Source organism: Varanus komodoensis, unplaced genomic scaffold, assembly GCF_004798865.1.
Source record: "Varanus komodoensis strain SLA01 unplaced genomic scaffold, ASM479886v1 scaffold1, whole genome shotgun sequence".
NCBI classification, from domain to species: domain Eukaryota; kingdom Metazoa; phylum Chordata; class Lepidosauria; order Squamata; family Varanidae; genus Varanus; species Varanus komodoensis.
The window spans coordinates 134,944,866-134,964,985 of NW_025335268.1; the positions used below are offsets into that span (position 1 = coordinate 134,944,866).

Consider the following 20,120-nt stretch of genomic DNA (forward strand, 5'->3'; position numbering starts at 1 on the left):
CATTTTGGCTATTTGGAATTGAGCACTTATACAACTCCTGATAATTGGCAAAATATTTGTGCACACTGTCCAGAAAAAGCATTGTTTGGGCATAATAGAGGGACTGTTGGTGGCTGTCACTTCAGAGATTGCCCAAAAAAACAGACCTGAGACCATGTTAAATACAAAAAAACTCATGATCACAGTGCTGTGTGGAGATAATGCCACCTAAGTGGCACATCCCTCATGATGCCTTCTGGAGGAATGGGAAGGAGAGAAGGTGAGGCTCACTGTGGGTTTATCTGTCAACAACCACCACAGCATTGGTTATTCCTTGGGTGGCATATCATGTTGTGATTGTCCAGGGAATGTGTGGTTTTCTTCATAGAAACTAAGACTGGAAGTACCCTGTTACTAAGGTAGTTTGTCATTATTGCATACTGGATTCAGTATGAAACTACTGACTCCTGAAGGGCAAACAGAATGCAAAAGTGTTGCCTCAAATTATACTACATTTTTTGACTAGTGGAAAAATACTACAGAGAAAACCCAGAAAGAGTGCTAAAATTAACAAGACATTGGAATCTAAATGCCACTGGACTAACCACAGGTCTGCAAATTTTGGCTTGGCTTAACCAGCTGCTGTTTGTGGTTACTACTGATCTTCTGTCCCTTGAGCCTTTGGGTTTATACAGACTCGCTTCATGCTGAGCTGTGAAGAAAGGGGTCGAGAGGGGATCTTAATGAGTCTCCCTTGCTGCGTCTTCACACGAAAGTGAGGCTTACACTGCATCTGATGTTAATCATGTCAATGGAATTGGTGTGCATGTTTTTGTTAGGGAAATAGCTGTGGGGAAGGAAGGAAGCCTGAGTAAAGCAGGACCATGAGGAAGGAGGTGGTGCCAGCAGAAAATGTCTGAAGCTGCTGTATGCATTTCAAGAAAAGCATCCTTTGATGATATTTTATAGACTATTTCTGCAGTGCTGAAAACTGTGGCCCGAGTTGCATGAGAGTGTTGTCTGGAGGGCATCTTGCCCAGGGTCTTCTAAAATATGGCAGTGCTCCTAGAAGAATACAAACATGTAACATCCTTATTAATCTACATTCTATGCTGGGCTTCCTCATACAGAGGTGGTAAAGTGTTGATAAAATGCCTTGCCAGCTCCTGTATATAAAGCTGCTAGATCAGGTTTTGTTCAGTTGTCTGAGATTGATGCATGATTTAAAAAAATATTTATATATATGTATTTTATATTAGTAACTGCTTTTTAGCATTATTATATGGAATATCATTTGGATCTGGGCTTCTGTGGGGCAGAGATAAGAGGGTCAATATTTTTTCATATTTCTTGCTGATTAGATTAATACAGTATTACTCGTTTTCTCTCTGCCTCCTTGTTATGACCTCAGCCTATCTATTTTCAAACATCTGTCTCTGGGGGAAAAAGCCCTAGGAATAAGGAAGTTTGGAATTGCATGGTAAGCTATTTAAAGATGCCATTTTTCTGTGTTTTTGAAGAGGCACTCTTGTACAAAGTAAAGCTGCTTGAGAATTGTGGGATCTAATAATACAGTGAAACCAAGAGTTTAAATAGTTTGCTCATATGATATCAATATGGGAAAAATAAATGTGGTGGGTGCTAGAGTTCTGTGTTGTTGCTATGAAAGCACTTATTCTAACTAAACAATTTTTGTTTTTAAAACAAATCTCAGGGATGTGTTTCAGGTCAAAAGGAAACATTTCCTTAAGCCTTCTATAAAACGCATATCTGAGAAATATAATGAAAGCCTGTGGGAAACGTTTGTCTCAAGACAATATGCAAATAATCTGGGGAAAATGCTTTCTTTCTTGCGGGATATAGCTTTCTTCGTATATTGAACATCCCTTTTATACATCCCTTATTATAAATGTAATAAATAAGAACAGGAAGCACAGAGTAGAAATAAAAGTGCTTGTTATGGAGGGAAGTGAAAAAGTGAGGTCTCCGAAGTATTTATACTTGATGATGAACTGATACTTCACCTGGTGACTACTAGATAACTAAGTTGGCACCAGATGAGCTTTCCTGTGGAGCAAACATAAAAGTTAGAAGGGCACAGAAAGAAGGACCTCAGATGCTGATCCAGCCAAGTTCATATGAGGAGGGGCAGTCCTTGAAGTCAGGGTTTCTGAGCAATACATGGTTGAAACCAACATTCTAATTGAACTCAGAAATAATTGGTTGTCCATGCAGATGGACCACACCTCGTGTCCCATTCAGATAAGATCACAGTTAAGTCACCGAGGCCATTTGTGCATTGCAAAGATTATACTATGTTAAGTTTGATACAACACTGTTAATCTGGATTGAAAGTTTCTAAACTCATAGCTAGCATTAGAAGTTTCTGATCCCATAGAAGAGGAAAGGAATGTGCAAGGCTCATTCTTGTAACACTAAAACATGATTTAGTGTTGCATCTGAATTTGTGTCTTACTAAAATATTAAATGAATATTGTGCACAGTTAGGTGTGTCTTTTAAGAATAATCCTTGATTTTTTAATCTGTTTCCTGTTTTCCTAGTCTCATCATGTTCTAAAGGTTAGCTATAAATCAGTCTAGCATATTGAAGCATTTCAGAACACTGGAAGGTGGAAATGACCCAATCTTGTAGCATTTCCTGCTGCTTCTTTTCTTGCTAGTGGTAGTACACGGATCAGATAGCCTTTTTTCCTCAGAGTTCTCCCTTCCCTTCCCTTCCCTTCCCTTCCCTTCCCTTCCCTTCCCTTCCCTTCCCTTCCCTTCCATGAATCTTCCTCTTCTCTGATAACTGAGTGTACTTTCTATTCTTTACTGGTACTGGAGAAGTGTCTATTTTCCTGGGCTTGTGGATTAAATGAAAACACATTCACTGCTCTTGGTTTGCTTCAGAAAAATATATTCATGGCTTCATTTTTATTTGCATACAAACTGAGGAGATTTTGTCTCTTTAGAATCTGAGAATATAGGTATCTCAAAATCATTTCTGTCTGATAGTAGTTCATTCTGTGCTCTGTCCTAGCTACATTTTTTTCCTCTTTCTTTTGTTCATTAGTTCGTTCGTTAAGTGAAATAGCCTTTGGTACAATGTTACAGATTGCAGAGGGGATGTTATTCCCTTATATAATACAAATGGTTGGGTTGCTTTTCCTGTAGTTTTGACAGCTGTATATTGTTTAACAGGATCAGCATAGCTGGTGTTTTATAGAGCTACTGTTTAAAATTAAAATCTTTATTGATTCTGAAAGGCCTACTGTACTTAATTTCTTATGGCTTAAACATGTGTTTGTGTTCATAAAGATCCACAGATGTGTACCACACATGCAAGCACAGCAAGTAGTTAATGCAACTGCATTGTTACTTTTGCAGGAGACAAGATTGCTTTTTCAGGGGAACTGCTACAATTTTTAGCTGGATAGGTTCCCTCCCTATGAATTCCAAAGCTCCTTGTGAACAGTAAACAAGACTAAACATTGGTAGTTTTTGTTGAAAGATGTTCTTGCTGTAATGCGCTAGGAAAAGTTTTTATCTTTAACTTTATGAGACCAAAATGGCAAAAGTTGCCAAAACAATGCACATTTTTAATAAGCAGATTTTTCAAGTGTTATAGATTGCAATTGTTCTATGAAATACCTTGGTCTTTCAGGAAAATTGTATTAAGGTTACTTTCTTTTCAAAAGTGGGCAAGTTGAAACCATATGGACAATTTTCTCTTCAGGAGGTCTTTGTGAAATGCTGCTTATAAATAATAAAAGACACATTCTCCAGCCACAATTATCTCAGTTCTAGATACTTATCCTTAAAATTTAAGAATTACTCTTTTATTTCTCTTTTTTGCTATGTGGAACAGAAACGGCAGAAGGAGACTTTAAAACCTTTTTTGATAGCAAGTAAAGTAACAATATAATCCCCTTTGGCCTTAGTTGCTCTAAGTTTTAATATAGTTGCATTGTTCTGCAGTTGGCACAGTGTACTTCTTTTTTTGAGGCCTGTGAATCTATTTCTGTGTGCTGCTTACCCATTCTTGTCCATATTTCCTTTGGGATGTTTATGATAACTGTTCTAAGCAACAGAAAGAACGTGACATTTTCCTAACATGTATTGCTGCCTTATTACCCTGTCCCAAATCTTATATCTCTTTTGTACAAAACATTGTTCATGTGTTTGTTGAATTGATGAGGTATTCATCAATTCACATGATGAATTCACAAGGATCCTTGCACACTACAGCATGAGAAATGCACAGAGAAGGATATATATAATGTAGAGGATTTTGGAAAGGGAGAAGGTCAGAGGCAACTATAAATTATAATTGAATACTTAGTCAAATCATACTTTCTGAACTGTTCATCACAAAATGTAGGATGTAGGGTTAATGATCAATTGACATACTGAATTAAAGTTGCAACCCTCAAAAATCAACCCCATTAAACTCAGAGGAACTCGCCTCAGCAAAGACATATTTAACTAAAGTTCTCTTTGCCATCCAGTTATTAGATTCCTGGTTTGTGGTGGGGATGGAAATATATTTTGTGTAAGTTTTCCTATCAACAGTGCAGGGAGTGAGAGAGATTTACATTGGGAAAATGGCATAGGGAAAGGGTTGAGCCTACCCTCCACACTGCATCCCTTGTAGAAATGTTCTATCGCTTCCCCAGAGCTGCTTTAGAGGGAAAAAACTTCATTAGAAGAACCAGTCATACATCTCCCATATATATTATGGTATGCCTGTCAATTCAATATGCGTTATATCTTTCTTGATGTTATGACCTTGCTGTGACACTGTTAAGATTTCTGCAATACTGTGAAGTAGAAGGGACTTAAAGATAGTGATTTGCCAAAGACCACCCTACTTGTTTTTCGTTGTTGCATTGTTTATGTATAAGAAGCATTTGGTCCTGGGTTTTCTACACCAAAAGTCACTGCTTTAGCCACAACACAACAGACCTGCCTCCAAAGTTCGTAAGGAAGCACATGAATGCTTGTCTAATCAAACTTTAATAAATTATGATATTGTAGTATATTTCCTAGTGAACACTTCCCAACATAGCAGATATGCCAGTACTCACTGGGAACAAGTTTGTCAAGTTTCGGAGGCTCCTAACTCACTGGGAACAAGCCATGCCTTCTTCCTACTAGGATGATCATAAAAAGGATCCTAGCTTTTTGGTCTCTTACAAGCCAAGCTTTATAAACTGAGATCTTGTTCTTCAGTTAAAAGTCGTAGCTTGTTAGGACAGTAACAAGACAAAATCTCTGGTTCAAACAGAACACTAAAAAACAATGTCTGATTCAGTGGTCACATTAGCAAACAGAAGCAAAACAGAATATATGGGCTGCCTATACTTAGTTTGCTATAAGCTATGATTCTGCTGAAATCCCCGTTTTTAATTCTGTGAGAGCATAGTTACTGGCAGTTTCTACAGTTTTGGCAGTTAGTGCCAGAAATGGATTTGCCATCTACAGCAGTTGTAAAGGACCTGTAACCCTCTATTATTTATTTATTTCTATGCTGCCCAGTAGCTGAAGTTTTCTTATCTCTAGATGTTGGTCATGTTGATTGGGACTAATGGAAATTGGAGTCCAACATCTGGAGGACCACAGATTTCCCACCACTATCTAGAAAGTATTCTTTGGCATATGCAAGATCCACTTAGAGGGTTATAGAGGGACATTCTTCTGTCCTTCAGGAGATAGCAGTGCAACCATTCCTGAAGAAGCATGCTTTAAACCCAGTGGTACTTGACAACTATTACCTGGTTGTGAATGCTTCTGTCTTAGGATATGTCCTTGAGAGGCTTGTGCTTGTGCACCTGAAGGCAGACCAGGAGAATACTGATTCTCCAGAAGCATCCTAATATGGGTTTTGACCTGCTTACAGCACTGAATCAGCTTTGGCTGCTATGTTGACTCACCTGGATCAAGAGGGGGTTATGGGGGAGCACCCCTGTTAATTCAGGTCCATCTTTCATTGGTTTTAATGCCATTAATCATTGGGGTCCTCTTGGCTTAGCTCCATGGGCTAGGCACTGGAAGCTTTGTGTTACAGTGGTTCCTGTCTTACAAGCATAGCCAGTTTTGGAGAATAACATTGGGAGGCTATTTCTCAACTCCTTGGCAATGGAGCTGTGGCATTCTGCAGGTCCTTCTCTGAAATGCTGTTAACAGCAATATGAGGCCACTGGGAATTTTTATTAGGGGATTTGGTGCCTAGTGCCATCAGTATGCTGTCTTCCAATGACAGCTGAATAAGATGTGCAAGTCTTAGTGTAGAATCTGAGTGGTAGGTTCATCACATCTTCTGGATGGGGGTTCCATACCCTTGGAAAGATCAAATTATAGTTTAAGGGTATTCTACTGTCACTGAAGGCCCAACTGCACATGACAGAACCTGGCTTCTTGGTACACCTTTGGCATCCCAACATAGGTTTCAGTTTCAGGATGAGTCGAGGCACTGAAGTTGTTTTGAGTACAAACTAAAAAGAGGTCCAGGCATTAAGACATTGTTGGCAACAAAAGCTTTCCATCCTGTAAATCAGTTCTGTGAATACAGAGAAGTTGTCAAAGCCCTCTTTTCTGATTATCTACCCTGTCAGTGAAACGAATGCATCAGCAAGCACTATACTGGAGAGGACATCTCAATTTGTGCAATACCTTTCAAAGCCCCTTCCTTCTTGGTTCCCACATAAGATTGTTCGGTTTGTAAATCAGATTTGATGCCATTGCTGAAGGGCGTCTTGCCCTCCTTAGGTCATGTGTGAGGTTGAACAGAGAGTTAAGTATTCACCATTCTGATATTCCACAGGCTGAGCAGTTCCAAGTCAGACTTTCTTTTATCTCATACCCAATCAATCAAAACCAAACCAAACCAAACCGACCAAGCTAAGCTTCCCATGACTGAACTGGCTTTGAAACCAAGCTCTGGCTTCAAAATCATATGGTCCACAACAGTGCTTGAGCTGCACCCAACAACAGCTTGAACACAGTGGTACCTGTGCTAGTAAACTCAGGACTGAACGACAACAGCACACTCTGTGTGGCTGCCCTGAAGCCTGGGCTGAAAGCTGGAGCTAATAGAGAATGCAGTAACTCAGCTGTCGTCAGAAGAGCTGTCCCCTTTCACCATGTAATTCTGTTTTAGAGGGAGTAGCACTGGCTGCCTATTCACCGTCAAGTTAGATTTACATTTGCATTGCTAGTGCATAAATCCTAGTAGTTACACAAGGACCTACTGCCTGGTTGGAATCCACCTGGAATATGGCATTTGTATGGTGGCTTTCTCTCTGTAGAACTTCCTGCCTCTGAATGCCAGGCAGATACTAACATCATTTTTCTCTTGCAAACATTTTTATTTCAACAAGTCTTCCCCAGTTGACCAGCTATGTTTTTTAATAGTAAACTTATTTCTTAGTTTTTATTAGTTCTTTTAGTAAGTATTGCACTTATTCCTTTTATCTTTTATTGTTCAGTATTCTGGATTTTGTGTAGATGTGAAATGGTAAATAAATAAAAATGCATGTCAGTCTCATGATACTATAGGTTGTTGTTGCTTCAAGTATTTGTCGTGTGAAAGTGACTAGTAGAATCCGATTTTATTTCTAACAGAAGCTCATCCTGAGGCTATTTTAATGGGCATTATTTGCCAACCAATAGCTATGTTCTGCTCATTAGATTTACAGTAGTCAAAAACTGATCAGGGCAAGCTTATTTGAAATGACAGGGTAAGCTGCATGGAGAGGAAGCAAGTCCTATTGGATCTATACTGCTGTTAGGCTAGTTAAGAAGAGATTTTGAAGAGACAAATAGTAACATGAGATAATTATTTTGTTGCTTTTGTGTAAATTAATCTTTGGAATTGCATATAGGATTACTGTTCCTGCATACTTCAGTTCACACAGAGATGAATGTGCAGTAGGTCAGCAGTCTAAATATCCAGACTGGTATTAAAATTACTGAATAATAGTTAAATGAAATTGCACTGCTCTTTTATTTAGTATTTGTGTGGACTGAGACTAAGCAAGTACCATTTTACTTTTTCAATTTCCTAGGGTATTTTTTTCCTTTCCAGTTATAGAAACCATTCATGAAATGCCTTGTTGTTCTGCTTCTGAGTAATTCTGAATGAGAATCAGTGTTCTCATCCCAGAGTAGGAAAGTGGTGTTGTCTGTGGCTCAGAACATGTGATTCAACTGGTACATTGGCACTCATTTTGTGTGTGTGGAGAGTTTTTATGGGTATTAAACAAGGAAAAGATTCTGAAATAGATTTCCCAGAACAGTCAAGGGAGTAAAGCATTTCCATTAGCCTTCATTTGAGGGCCATTTGACCATTATTTTTGGAAGGTATACTACTGAAACATATTATGTACTTAGTACAACTGAAACACTAGATAGGGAATTGTTTGCAAGATGTAGCATTGGAGTAACACAGAGAATGATTATGAAGTAACCTTCAGGCACAACAACATCAGGTGGTGCAGTATTGTTGAACTTGTCTCTTACTTCAGTAGCACACCTCTGTACTGGATCACCTGCTGCCGCCCCTGTTTATAAAAGCCAGCAAGAAAGGAACTGGCTGGGCCAGGGATGTGATTAATGCCTCCTTGCAAAAGGGAGTGGTTCCATACTGGCTTGAAGAGTCAGTGGTGAAGCCGCTCCCTTGACCTAGAAGATCTGAATAACTTTAGACCTGTAGCAAACATCCCTTTCCTGGGCAAAATTCTAGAAGTGGCAGTTGCCAATCAACTTCAGGCACTCTTGGATGAGGCTGATTATCTGGATTCATTTTAGTCAGGGTTCAGGCCTGGTTTTGGCACAAAAACAGTCTTGGCCATCTTGTATGGTGATCTATGCTTGGAGAGAGATGGGAAGTGTGACCCTGTTGATACTGCTGGACCTCTCGGCAGCATTCAGTACCATGGCCATGGCTCCTTCCAGGGCAACTGTCTGAGTTGGGAGTAGGGGACTGTGCATTACAGTGGTTTCACTCCTACTTGGAGGACTGTCCCCAGAAGTTGGTGCTTCGGGATTACTGTTCAGACCTATGGATTCTCCAGCATGGAGTTCCCTAGGGGTCTGTTCAGTCCCCCATGCTTTTCAACATCTTCATGAAACTGCTGAATGGAGTCATCCAGAGTTTTGGAGTGTGTTGCCATCAGTATGCTAATGACACATAGCTCTATTTCTCCTTTTCATCATCAGCAGGTGAGGCTCTGGATATATTAAACCAGTGCCTGGCTATGTCAACAGACTGGATGAAGGCCAACAAACTGAAACTAAATCCAGGCAAGACTGGCATGCTGTTCGTGGGTGGTTCTTTTCACTGGATTGGAGGTGTTCTAGACGGGGATGCATTCTTGAGGGTGCTCTTTTATCCATCCTTGTCAGTTGAAGCTTGGGTGGCATTGGTGGCCTTGAAGTGCCTTCTGTAAGCTTCAGTTGGTGGCTCAGCTATTCCCCTATCTGAACAGGGATAGTCTGACTTCAGTAGTCTATGCTCTGGTAAGCTCTAAACTGGATTATTATAATGCACTCTACGTGGACCTACCTTTGAAGACAGTTCAGAAGCTGCAGCTGTTGCAGAATGCAGCAGCCAGATGAATAACTGGGATCTGCAGAATTAAATATATGACCAATTAGGCCTGGTAGCATTGGCTGCCTGTATGCTTCTGGTCCTAGTTCAAGGTGCTGCTTTTTATCTATAAAGCCTTAAATGGATTAGGACCACAATACCTATCACATTGCCTTTCCTAACCATGATCTACCCAGACACAACACTCAGCCTCTGGGACCTTCCTGAGTGCCAACTCCGTGGGAAGTACAGTGGGTGGCAATAAGGGGAAGGAGTTTCTAGGTGATGCCCCCCTCCCCATCTCTGAAATAACCTTCCCACTGCAGCCCAACTGGCACCTTTCCTTAGACCCAAGGAAAGGTTCAGAGTGCTTAGATCCGACTACTCTGCCAGCTCTCCCCAGCTGCTGCCAGTCTTGAGTGACTTAGATAACTCTAGATGGGATCTCCTCTCCTACAAAAGCATATTATAGCTTGTTTCTCAGATTGCAAGACTGGTTAGTCAAATAATTTACTACCTTCCATAGTAGTGAAATGATAAGGATAAAATGTAGGGCTATATTCTCAGGCAAAAAAGAGCTAATCTATTCATCTGTCTCAGAAGCATAAATTGTTTCAATCTTTACTCTGTTTAACTGGTTCACTTCTTGAACATACATTGAGGAAATGCCTATCTTTAAAATGCTAGAATGTGAGAGGTACTTGCTCATATTTGTATCATAATACTACTCTAGAGTAATTCATGACAGATGATCCCATCTGCTTTACTATACTGTATTTTTATACTGATCCTTAGGTTTGCATTCATTATCATTATACCAGTGTTGGCAACAATGACAAAGGAAGCAGCTGTAAAACCAGCAACTGCCTAACCTTGATGAATTCATCAGTCATCATAAACAAACACTGCAGGTCACAGGGGTTTGTGTGCACTTTGAAAGGATTCCTTATGTGTTGATCTTGGAGATCTTTCATTGGCTGTAATTAAAATAACGCAGCGCTCTGCATTTTGAAGCTGGACTTCCTTTTCCTGCAAATGCTTTCCTGTTTGGAAAAGTGAGGATGTAAATTGCTAGCTGCAGTTAATGATGGTGGATATCATGGTGAGGCAAAAGGATGCATCTCATTTTATAGTCTGCTTTGTGGCTTGCAGTAGGCTATTGATTTCAGTACCACATAGCATATTAAGTTTGACCAGCATATGTCCCTATACATTGTGGTCTGTCAAAACTATGCCTAGCCACTCTGAAGATTGTACTGTGAGTAGTGAATCCCAGCAAGTAATTCTCTTGGCTCTTAACTAAACCAGTTTCAGGTTATACCTGATGGATGGCTCAAGCAGTTAGATGAAACTATTAGGCACTAGCAGATAGTACAAATGGATATGGAATCATGGCTTGTAAAGAGAGGCTATAGTGTAGAAGGCTGGCAAGTGACTTGTCATAACACTTTATTTATTTTTATGCCTTCCAGTAGCCGAGGCTTTCTTTTTGCTGTTTGGTCATTTCTGTTGGCTCTTTTGCCTTCAGTCCTGTTCAGTCAATCCTCACAGAAGGATCAACGCTTCCTTAAACCCCATACAATGGGTTTCCTCCATTGCTTGAGAAAACTTTTGCACGATATATTATTGTTTCTCCATGTGTGTCCAGACAGTAGTTGCGCTAGATCCGTTTGTCCAGTCTTTCATGGCTCCTCTCCATAAGATGAATTCTTCTGAATTAGTCCTGAATTCTCCTCTTCATTTTTTCTAGTAGCTAACTTTATAAAATACTTGATCGTATTATTTCAGGCCCAGCACAGAGATACTTTCATTGAAGAACGTTATGGAAAATACAACATTAGTGATCCCCTGATGGCTCTTCAGAGGGATTATGAAGCACTAAAGGAAGAAAATTATGGTGATAAACAACCTGTGTGTGCCAATCCCTTGTCCATCCTGAAGGTAGTGATGAAACATTGCAAAAATATGCAAGAGAAAATGTTGTCCCAGTTAGCAGCTGCAGAAAGCAGGCACAGAAAGGTGGGTTGCAAGTCCTTTGGACTTTGATCAGACCATTACGATGCTCTTTTTTAGAATCTGATGTCACAGAACAGAATATTTTGTATTAAATATTGTTTTATTTATTATATGTATGTAAATGTGTTAAAGTAGAAAGGGAGATGGGGCAGCATGACCCATCCTGTGTGCTTGGCTGGGACCAAGAACTGTTTGGCTGCTCTTCAGAATTGTTTCCCTGAGTGCTTTTCCACTTATCATGAAAGATTTATGTAGCTTGGGGAATAGTTTTTTCTGATGTGCCCTCCCCCTTCCTTTTTCCTTTAGTATCATGTCTGACAGAGTGTAGGGATGTAGCATTTCAAATTCAAGAACAGGCAGTAGTGGTGTTTTGTTTTGCTTTGCTTTATTAGAAAATGCTTATTTATTAGAATATTTGCCTTTTCAGCCATCTTTCTGAGGCCAGCCATGATGATTTACAAAATGTTCAGGGAAAAAACCCAGAGACAGGGAACTCATGGTCCTTTAAATGGTGTTGACCTGAAACTGCAACTCATGATCCCCATCATTGGCTGGGCTGGCTAAGGCTAATGGGAATTGCAATTCAATATGATTTGAAGGGCCACTTGTTCTCCACCACTGCCAAGTTATGTATTTGAAGAAAAATGTTGAAAATGATGGACAACATCCTGAAGAGCTTCAACCTTCAAAGCCTCTATTTCTGCTCATTAGGTCTTCTTGAGCTTAAAATCATGTAGGCCAGAATAAGGTTTTCAAAAGCAGACTCTAAAAACCAAGTCTGTATAGCAGACTCTAAAAACCAAGAGCTCCTGTGCATTTTCCTGTTTTTTATGCTTATTTAAAAATCTCTTCTTCTTCATGAGACTAATAGGAATACATTCAGAATATTACTGGTTAATGTGGGAAGCATGGGGGAGATTTTAATATCTTCATGTTGCACAGAATCCTTCATGTAAAGGTCAGAGTTTCTTAATATCTGTATTCAGATATTCTGCTTGAAATCTTACTTTGGGGCACAGAAGGTTAAAGAACTTGTAGTTTTTACTGTTAGAAATGACTGCTAGTGTTCTTTTCTGTTTCAAAGGTAATCTTGGATCTTGAAGAAGAAAGGCAGCGGCACGCCCAAGATACAGCCGAAGGAGATGATGTCACGTACATGCTGGAAAAGGAGCGAGAGAGGCTTACACAACAAGTAAGCCTTCCCACTAGTTAGTCACCTTTCACAGAGTAATGATTAATTACTGTTTAACACAGAAAGCATATCTTCTATGGGTGGAGAAGTTGGTGGCTTGTGTCAGTATCTGTAGGCTGAGACTTTATTCTCTGCCTGAAAGTGGAGAACTCAATTTCCTCAACTGAGATTTTTGATCAGTTACCAGTCTACAGATTCAGTCCAGGGTGGCAATAGAATTTGAGCTTTGTATAAATACGGCAAGTGGCTTAAACTGAGAGATGTTACTTCCTCTATATTGTTAAATTAAAATTATGAAACTTAATGAATATACCATGCAGTGTGTAATTCAGTGCAGGACAAAATGTGTTGCCTTGTGTGTGCATACTGTGAGAAGTTAGGGTCAATCATATACCCTTTTGCCCATGAATTTTTTATTTATGTAATTCCCACACATTATTGGTTACATTATACTGTATGTACTCAGTATGTTATGTATACAGTATGTACTGTATCTATGTACTCAGTAATCCTGCCTGTATTAAAATACATATTCTGATAGTGCATATTATTCATAAATTCTGGATTGGATGGGTGAGCATTCCATTCATTAATCCTTACATTCACACTCTCATTAAGCAACTGATCCCATGGACCCTAGACAGTATTGAGAGCGCCATAGGATTTTTTGGTTTCCCAGGCTCCATGCTCAGATTCTCCTGTCCCTCCCAGCCCACAACCATCATGAAAAGAATAATGTCAGCTGCTTCTTTGCAGTTGTAAGAGTGGCCTCAGAAAAAGGATCAAAAAGTGCAGTTGGGATGGGGTGGTGGGGGAGAGACTGGGTCGACCTGGATATGATGCTTCTTGGTGGCATTCCAATCTCCTTCCTTCCCCATCCAGAAGTTCTGCAGCTAGATAGCTTTAGTTAGCTGTCTAGCTTGATTGCAGACTGAAATGAGTAGGGAAGTGAAAATGGCCTCCCATACCACCCTGAATAGGATGCCCATAATCTTGCAAAGTCACAGGATTAATTTTCTGTAATGCTCTGATTTTCAACATGTTTGTGTTTTTGGAGAGAATCTTAAACTATTTGATTTCTTTTTTCTAAGCTTTTCTGTTTTCTCTTCTAGCTGGAATTTGAAAAGTCTCAGGTGAAGAAGTTTGAGAGAGAGCAGAAAAAACTAGCTAGTCAGTTGGAGGAAGAACGTACACACCACAAGCAGCTTTCTTCCATGCTTGTATTAGAGTGCAAGAAAGCCACAGCCAAAGCTGCAGAGGAAGGACAGAAGCTTGGAGAACTAAGCATGAAACTAGAGAAGGAAAAAAGCAAAGTGAGCCAGCTGGAAGAAGAGCTAGCAGCCAAGAAGAAGAGGGGCTTGCAGATGGAGGCACAAGTAGAGAAGCAGCTATCTGAGTTTGACATTGAACGAGAGCAGCTGAGAGCTAAACTGAACCGTGAAGAGAATCGCACCAAGGTTCTGAAAGAAGAAGTTGAAAATCTGAAGAAAACTCTAGAAGAATTAGAGGCTTCCTACAAAGCTGGCAACAACAAAGTTGAAAACATACTACCAAATGTTTCAATGGTGTCCATAGCAACTTTCACAGAAAGCCCCTCAGGAAGGTCAGTAGCTTGCCAGACGGGAAGTTCCTTGACAGAGAGTCCCAGCCAGGGAAGTACTGTCAGATTGGCACACGTGTTATCACCCATCTCTGCTGCAGCTGCCCATCCTTATGCCAAGACAAATGGGCACTGTGATGCTGATGTACAAACAAGCGTGGAGTCACCTCAGCTCAGTGTGGATAATCTGCAGAAGGGCAAGCCAACTGGATCACCTGCTGAGTTGGCTGCAGAGCAGGTCAGCTCCCCAGTAAGAACAGAGTCCCTTTCTCCTTCAGTTCCACCACTCCCTTCCAGCGGAATATCCTTATCACCAGGCAACACGGCATCTTCATCTCTGACATCCTCTCCATGCTCCTCCCCAGTCATGACTAAGCGCTTAGTTGGAGCATCAGCCAGCAGCCCCAGCTACCAATCTTCCTACCAAGTGGGAATCAACCAGCGTTTTCATGCCGCTCGTCATAAATTCCAGTCCCAAGCTGATCAAGATCAGTCAAGTGGCCTCCAAAGTCCTCCGTCCAGGGATCTGTCACCAACCCTTGTTGATAATTCTGCTGCAAAGCAACTTGCACGCAATACAGTCACTCAGGTTCTCTCCAGGTTCACCAGTCAACAGGGTCCGATTAAGCCTGTCTCTCCTAACAGTTCACCTTTTGGCACAGACTACCGAAACCTTGCCAATGCCATGAGCCCTAAAAATGAATCTAGCCCAGGCAAAGTCGCTAGCCCATTGAGTCCCCTGTCGCCTGGAATTAAATCACCAACCATACCTAGAGCAGAAAGAGGTAATCCTCCACCAATTCCTCCAAAGAAACCTGGTCTGACTCCTTCAGCTACTCCTACCTTACCAACTAAAACCTCCTCTCAGGCTTCTTCTATAGGTTCTCCTGTGGACTTGGCAAATAGCTGCTCAAGCAATGCTGTTGTGGCCAATGGGAAAGAAATTGAGATTTTATTGCCAACCAGTAGCTAGTCTCTAGGAGGTCACATTCCAAGTGTGTGCCATTCCTTCACCTGAAACCCTGTCTTATCCACTCCATGTTATTTATTTGGGTAGGAACAAAAATCTATGGTATAACACATGTAGTGTACTTTTCTTTTGTCTTATTTTATGTAGAATATAGTGCAGCTTAAACACTAGAGTCTCGAGGTGTCTCATGGCAGCAGGCACATCAAACAAAGAGAGAAGCTGTTGATTTCCCATGCTGGGAGTTGACCAGTGGACTACGGCAATGAAACTTTTATTTTTAAATTATGCAGAAGAACACTCCATGCAAACCTCTATTCCAGACAGACATTTTCTAAGAAGTGCCTGAACTTAAGCCTGCAGATATGAATGTGATTCTCTGCAAAACCAGAAGGGATCATCTAGCTGCAAAAAGCACAGTTTCTCTGAATCATGAATGTTGAAATCAACACTGTTCTTAATCTTTTCCAATATTTTGTTAATAGTATGTTATAAAAGGAAATATTCCAAAGGTGATCGCTAGACCGGTCAGTTGTTTCCTTGCTATGAGCAAAGTCATTTAATGTAGCTGCATGGTCAGGTGCACTTTGGCCCCGTTGCTGAGCTTTATGCAACCCAATCGTTTCCTCTAACAGTAAAGCAAAAAATAAAACCTTTGGGAGCTTTAAAAAAATCAGGGTGCCAGTTTTTTTCCCCAGTCAAGTAACCATTCCTTGCATATTTTTCTCTATAGAGGTAAAATAGGTGAGGTGAAGTCTTGAAGTATTGGGCTTGTTTTTTAAACATTCTTCACGCATTCTACTGTTGTGTGTGGAACTTCTGAGAGCGGGATCTTTGTTGTTACTTGATAAAGTTGGTAATATTACTTGAAACGAGAAATAACTAGTCAGTTCTATACAGGTTTTCATATTGGAAAGATAGGATCAATACCACAGTGATTCAAAGCAATAACTTAAAAGTACTCACTATGTAGTAATACTGTATGTCAGACTGACATAGGTCTTTCTAACCAAGTTCTGTTTGCTCATACAGGATTGTTGCCCTCTTGGCAGCACTGGAAACCAAATCATTAATTTTTCCCATAGAAATGTGTATATATATATTTGTGTGTGCGTGTGTTTGTTGTTTGTTCGTTTGTTTAGAGAGAAAGAGGTGTACATGCTATGCACACAACACATTAGGCAGTGTAATAATATTACTGAGATTCTTTTAAGGAAAATGAAAAAATACAAAGCTACTTTTTTGTCTTTATTTGCTTCTGAAAACCTGCTTTCCTAGAAAAGGTGGCCTAATACAGGACTGAATCAGTTTTCGTTCTGAAGAAATGTATGATGCATGTGTTACAGCTTTTAAACAACAAATCTATTCTCTGTCCCTCTCTACAAAACCACACTTCTGTATTTTAAATGTCTGAAATTGTGCTTAACTTCTTTGCCCTAATGTGGTCAAAGTTAAGAATAAATTTTCTATACTGAGACCTTGAGTGAAAGCATTTAAATACCTCCCCAAAATGAGTCAGCACAAACACACTAAGGTTGGATCCAGCATTTTCTTTCTGCTGGCTAAAGTACTTATCATGGAGAAGAACCATCCCACAGCGTCCCACACACCTTCAAAATATACTGTAGATGATTGGGAAACCCTTCAGAGTTGATTTTTGAAAGGCATGGAGAGCTGCAGGAGAGAGGAGATAACAACCTTATATTATGCTAGGAGACATCTGCTAGCACAATGTTGCATCTAACTCTACAGTGTCATATTTATCCTTGTCTGATGGTCTTCTGCTATTAAGACCATTTGATTCTTCTTCATACTGAGACACTAGACCAAAGCTCTGGATTTTGTATTGGTGCTGCTTTAGGACACCACTGAAGATGGTCTAGCTGTTAGCCTCTTACTTCCTAATTGTTCTTTGTATGAAAATGCTAGACTGAAGTATTTTAGTAAAGTGGCTGTTATTTCTGAGGCTATGCTGTTTTCAAGCACACACTAACTTAAGTCCTTCAGCCTTGACCCTCCTAAATTCTGGTCTCTGTATCTTTATTTCCATTTGATTGGACTAGCCCTTACACTAACAAAACTTGATCATTGTTTATAAACAGGAAATAATTCTGATAGGTATACAGATAGTTCAGTTGGGCAGTACTTGTCTTTCAAAAGGATTGCACAGCTGAAAAATTGAGGATTGGATTCTTGTCAATATCATCTCTAATCTTATAAGGAGAGTAACATAACAGCCCTTTAAGTATTTCCTTGAGTTTACACTAATTTGTATCCTTTCTTTATGATATGACTCTATAGAGATTTATATACAATAATGAATTTTATTAGGAAATGCACTGAGTATTCTACAAAGGATTGTAGGAAAGGAGAATGCAAGAGGAGATGTGTATTTTTGCTAGTAGCCTATCTTCTGAGATTAAACTAAGCACAACTATTAAAATGGTTCCAAGCTAATCCAGTAAGACTTCTAGGGTTAGTATTTAAGTTTTCTATATACATTGGAAACAAAATGTTTAATCTTCTCTGAATCATGTACTGCTAGAGAGGTTTGACACTGGCTAACAGGATTTTAATGAAGTTCAAACTGTATAATGTAGTATTAATTGTTCATTAACAGCTGTATATTTGTAAAGTCAAATGTATGAAGCAGAAGTCTTTATCATTTTTATAGCTGACAGCATTAAACATGGTAAACGTTCATACTATCAATAAAGGGTTTTATTTTTATGATGTGAATATTGTGCAAGCATGTATTTTAAAAGTGTGGCTGCTTGAATGCTTAGTGAGTTTGAAGTACGTATTCACTAGCAGTTTGCAGGTGTTCCATTAACCATATGCCTCTAACAGCTGACAGTATAAGGATGGTGCTTCTAAAGAGAAAAAAGAAAACTGCTAATACTTGGTAACAATGCTGGGAAGTGTTTACCAGTTCTGTTTTAGTTTTAAAAGGCTTAACAGTCGATTAATCATTAGTGCAGAGTATCTATGACAACCATTTCTACATAACATAACATCATGGTAACTCAAACTGCCTTTTGATAGGGATAATTTCTACTGCATGTTCGGACATAATATTGTGTTGCATCATGAAACAGTGAACCAGCTCCTTTCCTGGTTGGTTCTTTTTCCTGGACTTTGGAAATATCTGTATCTTAGGTATTTAAGTATCTAAATTAGGTATCTTCTAGTGTTTATCCAGCATTTTGGTCACTCTCAGATAGGCACTCTATCTAGTTTCATTAATGCAAGTCTGCTGCTCAATTGCCAAGACTTGAGGCGGGGGGGGGGGGAGATAGAGACAGAAAGCTTGACCAGCTCATGCAGATCAGTTGTATCATGTTTTTGCAGCTAACCTGTTTCCCTTGCCCCAGCACAACAGATTTGCCTTATGCAAGGTCCTCACCCCAGTCTGGAATGCTGCAAAGCATTCTTTACAACATCAAAATCCTGCTAGGTTTCCACCCACGGGTTTCTAATATGGTGTATTCAAATAAGTGAAAAGTATTCATCTCAACCATGCCATCCTACTTAACAGTCCGTTTCTAGGGTTGTGATTCCTGCTGACCCAGATCAGTTTTGAAACCAGCACTGAAATTATAGGGAGACAAGCGGAGAGACAGTTAATAACAGAGCTCCTATTCATTTCTCTTCCACCCCTAGTTGCCTATTGCTAAGGAAAGGGTTAAGCGAGTCCCCTGCAGAACATAGGAAGTATGTGTCAGTGGTAATAACTCAAGCGGCAAGAAGGTGGGCGCACAACCTTAGCTAAAGGTTTCTCCTTCCCAGTGAAATAAGCAATGGCTCAGTCCATCTGAGCCATATCAGGTAATTATTTTGTTACACAATGCAGAGTCTGAGACTTTGAAATAAAATTTTATTGGCAGAAGTTAAAAGCAGATGTCTGACAAGGAAATAAAGTCTAAGCAAAGTCTTAACTTTAGACTTCTTGCATGCTCTTCCCTTCTTTAACAAGCCTAGTCTTTTTAGATCCTGCCTCTCCAGCGTTGTTTCTCCAGTTTTGTTTAACTGCCTGAATGTATTAACAAGGAGTTTCTTCATTCCCTCTTTTTTACATATACTTTGTGTTCAGAGTGAGGCTACTCAGATCATTCCTCTGTGCCTAACGGTGGTAACTTTCCACTGCCCAGTGTGCGAAATTAGTTCTCTTGTGCCACCTTGTGTTGGAAAATATGCATGCTTCCATGTCTTGATAATCTGCGGCTGTTTAAAAAAGAGGAGCAAGAATCACTTCTAATGTTGTAGACACTGGTTCTTAAATGTTCTTTCTCCATATTGGTTTCCCCACTTTTAACTCAGGAGAGTTTCCACCTACGGGTACGTGCCTTTTCCTGGAAAGCTGCTATTGTGGAACATCACTGCACATTTAATTTCTCCTGGTACTGATAGCGGGAATCCCAGGAAGATGACAAAGGGAAATGGTTGGGCAAAACTATTCAATGTAAGTCATTGCAGAGATCTGCCTCTTTGCAAACTAAACTGTGGTTAGGGGTTAACAAGAAGGGCTTTTTCCCAAGATTAGACATGCTTATATCAGAAGGTGAGAAGGTTGTAATCCAGAATTGGATGAATTGTCTAAACTGGGATCAAAAAGCTGTCTGGTAGAACAAAGCATAGGTATATGTCGTTATTTCATAGAGCAGCTTTCTGACTACTCATACATCGCAATAAACCATAGTGGTAAGGCCAGATTAAAATTAGATTTACCATGACATCTGAACCTGTCTTGGATGATTGAACATAAGTTTCCCTCCCC

The 20,120-nt window shown here is 39.9% G+C and overlaps 1 protein-coding gene across 2 annotated transcripts in view; it reads left to right on the forward strand.

Annotated features, from left to right (window-relative positions):
* Nucleotides 1-18,082, forward strand: part of CTTNBP2NL (CTTNBP2 N-terminal like) — a 35,755-nt gene extending 17,673 nt beyond the window's left edge. For both annotated transcript variants that reach the window (XM_044447209.1, XM_044447202.1), the window contains exons 3-5: nt 11,357-11,587; nt 12,669-12,776; nt 13,889-18,082. In XM_044447209.1, the coding sequence (XP_044303144.1) occupies nt 11,357-11,587; nt 12,669-12,776; nt 13,889-15,349 (1,800 nt within the window). In that variant the 3' untranslated portion in view covers nt 15,350-18,082. The remainder of the gene's footprint in view (nt 1-11,356; nt 11,588-12,668; nt 12,777-13,888) is intronic.
* The last annotated feature ends 2,038 nt before the right edge of the window (nt 18,083-20,120 follow it).